Source organism: Pelodiscus sinensis, chromosome 24 (assembly GCF_049634645.1).
Source record: "Pelodiscus sinensis isolate JC-2024 chromosome 24, ASM4963464v1, whole genome shotgun sequence".
Lineage (NCBI taxonomy): Eukaryota > Metazoa > Chordata > Testudines > Trionychidae > Pelodiscus > Pelodiscus sinensis.
The window spans coordinates 14,031,387-14,039,814 of record NC_134734.1 but is presented as its reverse complement, the minus strand read 5'-3'; the positions used below and the strand labels follow the sequence as shown (position 1 = coordinate 14,039,814).

The 8,428-nt window shown below is 49.9% G+C and overlaps 1 protein-coding gene across 2 annotated transcripts in view; it reads left to right on the top strand.

Moving 5' to 3' along the window:
• Positions 1–8,428, top strand: part of LOC102452457 (immunoglobulin superfamily member 11-like) — a 47,149-nt gene that overhangs the window by 22,476 nt on the left and 16,245 nt on the right. Inside the window, exon 1 of one of the 2 annotated variants that reach the window (XM_075908140.1) lies at positions 5,960–6,102. The exons of the other annotated variant lie outside the window; for it this stretch is intronic. Within the exon in view, the coding sequence (XP_075764255.1) occupies positions 6,021–6,102 (82 nt within the window). The 5' untranslated portion in view covers positions 5,960–6,020. Of the gene's footprint in view, positions 1–5,959; positions 6,103–8,428 lie in introns of those variants that run through there. 2 annotated transcript variants of the gene reach the window in all.

Here is an 8,428-nt window from a genome sequence, read left to right as displayed (position 1 = left end):
CAACCCCGACTGGGAGTTTCAGCAGAGCCGATGGGAGCTCGACCCCGGAACCCCTATAAATCAGGAGTTTCGATTGTGAGCTCTTCGGGGCAGGGACTGTCTGCAGCCCTCTGGTCCTAGGGTGGTTGGGGGGGCCCAGATCTCGGGGGGAAGGGGCTGCGTGAGCGTTCAGAACCACCAGCCCCGCCCCTAGCCCTGGAGGGGAGGGGAGAAGCCGTGTCAATCAACCTCCACCCCCGTGGCTGGATCATCCAGCGTCTCCTTCTCCGTCTACGCTTGCAGCAGAGGGTTGGAATTTTACCCCGGTCCCTGAGGGATGGCGCCCTGGGGGCCCAGCCTACGCGGGGCGGGACGCAGTGGTGGAGCCGGTTCCGCCCGTGCAGAGCCGGGGCAGCTGGGGAATCGGGCCGGCCAGGCCCTGCCCCCTGGCTGCTTTGCCCCAGTCAAAAGCAGCGGGGATCCCTGGTATTACTCGGGGGGCTGCCCGGGCAGGGGGCGGGGGGGTTGCCCATAGAGCTTGTCCCGAGCTTGTCCCGGGATACGAGCCAGCTTCTGCTGCCGCTTCCTGCATCGCCTTTACTCGCTGCTGCCAGCAACAGCTGGAGAGGGAGCGTGGGAGCCTCAGGGCCTCTGGGTTCTGGTCCCAGTTCTGCCCTGTGACCCGTCCCCTCTGTGTGCCTCAGTTTACCATCTCATCCTGCATCTATGTAGTCTGAGTTCTTTGGGGGCAGACGCGGTGTTTTTGCAGCCCTGGGTAGCAGGGTACCATCCCCTTCTCAGCTGGAGCCCAGAAATGCTCCTGTTGTAGGAATGATCACCCCTGGCACAATGTAGAGCTACACAGCAACACTGTTTCAAACTCACTAGCTCTATCCCAGAATCACTTAGTCCGCATCTACACAGCAGGCAGTTATTTCAAAATAGTATCAAAATACTGTCAAGCTGGAGGACTTCTTACTCCAACTCCTGTAACCCTCCATAGTAAGAAGAATAAGGGAAGTGGGAGTGTCACGTTACTGGATTTTGAGGGGAGCAGCCAGATCACTGCTGCACCTATGGGGAGGTGTTTGCCCCAAAGCCTATACCAAAGGGGCCATGCAAGGCGTCAAATGAAAGCTTATCTTCTACTGATTCTATGTATGCTATTCATGTACTTGTGTGATATCTGTATGTGGAGTTATAAATATGTACTCTGTGCTTATGCTGGAAGGTTCTCTGAGCAATGGGCCAGGAATGGCCAGTGTCCACGAAAGCTCATCATCTAATAAACCATCTTGTTAGTCTTTAAAGTGCTACATTGTCCTGCATTTTGCTTCAACTACCCCAGATTAACACGGCTACATTTCTATCACTATGCTAATTAGCACAGTTCCAGGGACAATGGCTCTCCAGGTGCCCAATATACATCTGAGGAATGTGTCTGGAACCTGCAAACCAGTCAGTATCACATGGGACACAGGGATAGGTCACTTGGCCATGTGACCCGCTCCAGCTTGGAAGGTACCAGGGATGGATATAAAGTGCCATGAGGCAAACTCCATCTGATCTTCAATTCTGCCACTGATCCCAGAAGCAGCCTTGGGAGGGACAGCGAGCTGGGAAGGATTGTCGACTCATCCTGACATAGGATGTACACCACAGACTTTTAAGATAGCAGTTTGTAACATCTCTGCTGAAAGCCTGCATCAAGAACTTGGGGATTGGGGCATGTAACGTATTTTCTTTAACAACCTTACTCTCCACCTCTTCTTTCTTTTTTAAATAAACCTGTTAGATTTTAGATTTTAAAGGATTGGCCCAGCGTGATCTTGTGGGTAAGATCCAAAGTGTAAATGGACTGGGAACTGTAGCTGGTCCTTTGGGACTGGGAGAACCCATTCGGGGTAGGTGAGATTGGGTTTTATAACCCCTCACCTGTGTGTAAGGTCCGAGGCTGATTGCGGCATTGGGAGAGCTGGGGTGTCTGAGGGTTTTGCTCATGAGGCTTCCTGCTGGCTGGATTGGCAACTGAAGCACTCGGTGTGACTGGTTTGTGGCCTATTTGGGAAAGGTCACCAGTCAGGGGCTGTAAGGAGCCCTGATTTTGAGCAATTCACCCTGAGCGGATGCCCTCAGCAGTGCCCAGACCCAACCTGGTCCATCACATGAAGGAAGAGTGCTCTATTTTGAAATAAGTTCTGTGTAGATGTTCCCTATTTTGAAATAAGATACGCAATTGAAGTAGTTCAATTTGCATAGCTTATTTTGAGTTAAGCCCTGCAGTATAGACACACCCAAAGTGCTTTCCAAGGACAGTGAATATCTCTATTTCACAGATGGGGAAACTGAGGCATGGAGTTGCAACTTGCTGACAGTCACCCGAGCCCCAGGCATTCTGATTCCTTGGGCTCAGCTCCTGAAATCCCCAGCTGGGTCCTAACCTCCTTCATAGAAACCCGGTGCCTTTAAAAAACGAACATGTCAGTCATAGCATCAGACATTGTGTGTTAGAGAAGGGCTGGCTCTTTAAATAGACAACAAGGCTGACAAGTGGTAGAGGATTGGACATTTAATGGGTTCTATATATTTGTCTTTCTGTCCATCCCCATATACGCTATTGATATGTCTATCCGTCCTCCCCACACTCTTTACCTATCAATCAATCTAATCTACCTACCTACATAAAGCATTCATAAGGGCTGCATTTCTAACCATTTTTTCATTGCGATCACTGTGTGATTACCATGTACAGCAAAACAGTGCAAATGAGACTCAAGATCTGAAGTTTGGTACACACTAGAATTTTTATTCCCATTTTAGCTAAGTGCTGATCCAGAAATTCCATCAATGTTTGGGCCAAGGCACAATTAGGCCTTGTCCATGCTAGGGTGAATCTGATCACTAGTCAGGAAGACTTGATTTAAGCATGGTTTTCTACATAAAAGTGCATGTTTGTTAGTTGTCATAACCAGGGCTCGATGACCACAGTGAAAACCCACTCGCCAGCCCCACACCTCGCATGCACCAAACTTGCACTGTGCATGTGCACGCTGCTGGTGAATGGGGTGACTAGCTGAAATCTACTCGCCACGGGCGAGTAGATAAGTGGATTTGTCGAGCCCTGGTCATAACCATAATACATATTCTTCACAACTCAGAGATAGATGTAGGCTTCATTTTTAGAAGTTCCATGCTATACATTTTTCAGCAGTGGTTTATTTTGAAAAATTTTCAGATGAGTTTTACGGCTATATTAGAAAACGAATAATTGTTTGGTTATTTCATTTACCTCCAAGGTAGCTGAAGCAGTTATTTATGAAGTCATTGGGAGGTGAACTAGCTCGAATTCAACAGGTTAATCATTAATATTTTCTTGCCATGATGTATTAGGAGAACATCACAAGACAGACATTTACATTGTTTTATTTAAGTAAAGCAACAATATTATGTATTTTGGATTTTTTTCTTTCAACAGCAAACATATAATATTTTAACAAAACAGGCATATGAAGTTTTTAATTTAGTTCAACATTCAAGATTTTAAAATCAAGTGTGTTTTTGATAAAATTGTTTTTAACTAAAATAGCTAAATGAGGTATTTTTTTAAAACAAAAATTAAATTGACCATGCCATCCAAGTCAACATGAGAAATTTAAAATATTGGCTTCCATTCACTGCACTTTTGAAACTTTGCAATTTTAGAGAGAGGTAAGAGACTGATTGTACACAAATTTGCAGAGCAACAATAGGATAGAGAGAGGTTATTTATTTATTTATAACTATTTTTTGTAGTTAACAAGCATGTTAGCTTTGTAGACACAAATCCACGGTTTGAGAACAGCAAAACTAAGCACCTCTGATGGTATCTTCTAGACTGAGCACTGAGTCTCACTGGGTAGATAGAAAGATTAATCTAAATAGTCTATACAGAAGCTTCTGGAATCCCATAAAATTGGGTCCCTAATCCATGAACTATGTGGAATGCCTTTACAAAACTTTTCTTAAACATTACAAGAATTAGAATTTATAAGCCCTATTCCATGATGAGATATCTTTGAGCTATAATGTATCTTAATTAAAACTATCTTTACACAGGTTTTTTTCTTCAAAAATTATTTTATAAAAAATATCTGATTTAAATAAAAAATCCAATTTAAGTAACAAAATCCACTTTTTAATTTTTTTAAATAAAAACTTTGATTTCTATCTACCTTGGTCCATACCCAGACATTGTGCTGCTTTACTTGTAGCATGTCAGTTAAAGTGATACAAAGACCCTTCTTTTAGACTCGTTATAAATAGAACAGTGCTCAGGACAGAATGGGTGACCCATTGGGAAGAGACATAAACCAAACTGGTGTAAGGTAAACATAAGAACGGCCATACTGGGTCAGACCAAAGATCCATCTAGCCCAGTATCCTGTCTTCTGACAGTGGCCTATGCCAAATGCCCCAGAAGGAGTGAATAGATTCACCAACTGATCCGTCTCCATTCCCAGCCTCTGATAAACAGAGACTAGGGACACGATCCCTGCCCATCCAGATTAATAAGTATTGACAGAGCTATCATCCATGAATTTATCTAGGTCTTTTTTGTATCCTGTTAAAGCCCGGATCTTCAAAACATCTTCTGGCAAGGAGTTCCACAAGTTGACTGTGCTCTGTGTGAAGAAATACTTCCTTTTGTTTGTTTTAAACCTGCTGCCTATGAATTTTATTTGGTGACCCCTAGTTCTTGTGTTATGGGAACAGGGAAATAACTTTTCCTTATTCACTGTCTCCATACCAGTCATGATTTTATAGACCTCTATCATATCCCTCCCCAGTCTCCTCTTTTCTAAGATGAAAAGTCCCAGTCTTTTTAATCCCTCTTCAAATGGGACCCGTTCCAAACTCTTCACCATTTTTGTTGCCCTTTTCTGAACCTTTTCCAATACCAGGGGTGCAGCCTGGAGAACTGGGCTGCCTACCCCTGCTCAAAACCACCCATGCAGTTGGCACTCAGGGCTTCCCATGTTGGCAGCCCCGGTGGAGAGGGCAGGAACGGCCTGCGCTAGGGAAAGTCATTGGCATGGGATGGTCTGAGGAACCCTGGTGCTGGTGTAACCCACACACCTAGGCTACGTCTACACAGCTTCCCTCTTCTGCAAAAGCCTATGCAAAAGAAGCACAGATTAGCATATTGCCGTGCTTCATTTGCATAATTAATTAGGTGCCCTTTTTATGCAAGAGGTTCTCCGCAAAAAGGCGCCATCCACACAGCACCTTTTTGCGCAAAAACCCCCTCTTGGGCAAGAGCCGTTCTTCCTGAAAAAATGAGGAAGAATGGCTCTTGTGCAAGAGGGGGTTTTTGCGCAAAAACAGCCCCTAATTAATTATGCAAATGAAGCGTGGCAATATGCTAATCTGCACTTCATTTGCATGGGCTTTTGAGGAAGAGGGAAGCTGTGTAGACATAGCCCTAGAGTGGTTCGCTGTCCCATGCAGTGGTACTTAGACCACAGCAACCGCTAAGGACAAGAGACCTTTACAGGAGAGGCTAAGAGCCAGCTGGCTTTTAGCTCAAAGCACAGCGGCTCCTATACTAAGCTCTGGCAAGGCCAGGTTCTAATCCACCTGGTGGCAGTTACACTGGCACCTTAAATCCACATTGGCAGGGCCCTGGGTCCTATTGAGATGGCTGGTAAGTGGGGAGAGTCAGGAGGAAACTTCCCTGGCAGCAGGTTACTGCGGGGGCTCTCTTCCCTACTAGCACTAGCCTGGAAGCAAGACCCTGGCCCCTGCTGTGCTCCACTCTGCCAATAACTGCCCCCCCCCCATTTAAACAAGGGTGGTGGTGGCTGGCAGCTTGCACGGGGAAGGAGAAAGGGGGGCACTGTCATCTGTGCTTGTACCATTGAGGCCTGCCCTGCACTTGGGAGAGGGAGGGGACAAAAGGCGAGTTCAGAAGGGAAGGGAGAGAGAGGCAGCCGGGGGAGCTGTGCTGGAGCCGAGCGCAGAGCGCAGCATGGGATGGACTCGCTGAGCTAAGTGCTGCAGCCATGGCCCCCAGGGAGAGGGGGAGACTCCGCGGCTGCCCCATCGCCCCCGCCAGCCTGTGGCTGCTCCACTGCTACCTGTCAGGTACCCTGGGGGGGGGGGCAGGCCTGGGGGTATGAGGGGAGTCACCCAGAGAGGAAGGAGAGAGCCCAGCAAAGGGGAGCCAGGTGGGACAAGGGAGACCGGGATGCTGACTCCCAGGCATTCGCTCTAGTCCCGTCTGGGCCCAACTCCTATGCAGGTGAAGGGCCCTGCGGTTGGGGATCAGGTGGGAGAGATGGAGGCCGGGCAGTGCAGGGCTGTGCAGAAGAGGTAGAGGAATGGGAGGGGAGGGGGGTTTGCATGCTGGGTACTGGGAAGAGATGGAATGGAAGTCCTCGTGCAAGGTACCACTCTGGATCTTTCTCACACGCCTCCTCCTGTGCCCCCGGGTCAGGGATCCCTGCATTTCTGAATCTCCCCTTGGCCCCTGGTGACACAGCAAACTATAGCGGAGGGGAGGTCTGGGGGAGGGGAGGTCTGGGTTGATGCTTCCGCCAGCAAAGGTGTGGCTGGTGGGCTGGGAGGGGCAAAGAGTTGCGATTTCTGGGGTGGGGGCTACTGCTTGACACGCAGTGGCATCATGGATGGCAGTGCCAAGGGGGGGTAACCTGCAACCAGATGGAAGGCATACTCAGCCCCATACTCAGCCCCAAACTGCATGGGGAGTTGTATTCCCAGGTCTTTCTTACTCCCCTTGTGTGACCATAGCAATTCACATAATCTCCCTGTGCCTCAGTTTCCCACTTAATCACTTATGGGAAGGGGCAGTTAGGGCACTGGAAGGGGCAGTTAGGGCACTGGCTAGAGGTTGGGAGACCTGGGTAATTGTGCCTTTTCTGCCCATGGACTCCTTGTGCCTCAGTTGCCCTTCTGTGCAACAGGGTTCATGCCCTGCCTCACCAGCGTGTGGGAAAATAAACCCCACCAGCGTGTGGGAAAATAAACCACTGCAGAGGGCATAGTGCACAGACGCTTCCATCATGGAAGGCCAGATAAAGTCCACAAATAAAAGCACCACAGGGTACGTCTACGCTGCCAAGAAACCTCCTGGTGCTGCCTCTCAAGCCAGGGTCAGCTGACAGGCTCATTGGGCTCGGGCTGTGGGGCAGAAAAGAGCAGCGGGGACATTCCCACTGGGGCTGGAAGCTCCCAGACCTTCCCCACTCGTCACTGCTGGGTTTTGTCCTGCAAGCCCCAGTCCACTGGCTCAGGCTCTGAGACCCAGCACTGCGGGAATGTCTTTGCAGTGTAGAGACGAACCCTGCAGTGTCTGATTGCCTGGCCCTGGGGCCGGGAATCGCTCGCTGGAGGAGCTAAAGGCCTCCTTGACTGTCCTCAGCATCTCAAAGTCTGATCAGTGTGGCCTTGCTACTTGCACTGAGACATTCATCCAGTGCCCCATGCAAGCCCCACATCTAGTGGTTAGAGCAGTGAGGCGGGGGGCGGGGGGGACACCTGGAATTCAGGACTCCTGGGTTCCCGTCCCAGCTGTGGGAGAGGAGTGGTGTGTAGTGGCTAGAGCGGGGGGGAGGGGGCGAGCACCTGGACTCCTGAGTTGAAGTCCCATTTTTTTCTTACTCCCTTGGGTGACCGTGAGCAATTCACATAATCTCCCCGTGCCTCTGTTTCCCACACAAGCAGTTACCCCCTTGAGCCCAGATCTACCAGAATTCTCCATTATACCTGCCTGGTGCCTTACAGCTGCCGCGGTGCAAGGGGCCTTTTTTAGGCTGAGCGGATTCTTTGTTCCAGCTCGCTGAAGAGGGCGCACGGGGGTTGATGACACCCCGATGGGCAAGTGGCCAAGCCAGACCCATCTCCCAGCGACATGCCAAGGGGCACCGGGGTGGAGGTGGGTGATGGCCTGGGAAGGGACAGCTGCCCTGCTGACTGGAAGTCTTGTGGAACAGCCTTTCTGTATGGTGGAGGGGAGGGAAGTGTGGGCTAGTGGTTAAAGCCCAGCTGTGGATGCCTGCGTTCTAGCCCCAGCTCTGCTGAATGTGGGTAAAACACCTCGGCTTCCCCATCTGCCAAAGGGGGCTAAGCTGCCCCTGCATGGGGCTGTCTGTGAAGGGCTTGGAGATCCCGGGGGCGTTGGATTCTGAGGCAGATTCCACGGCTGGGGGGCTGCCCTAGTGCCCCCTGCTGGAACAGGCAGATACCTACTGGCAGGAGGCTGATCTCTCCAGGGACCCTGAATTTGCTGCACTGTGCTGGGGAGGGGGCTGTCTCAGCCATGGCTGCCTGTCCCCACACATAGTGCTTCCTAATTACCGCCAATTACTGTGAGGCGCTGTCATGTCTCTTCCCACCCCCAGCTCCATTCATGATCTGGCATGGGAACAAGGCAGGGAGATGGTTCCCACTT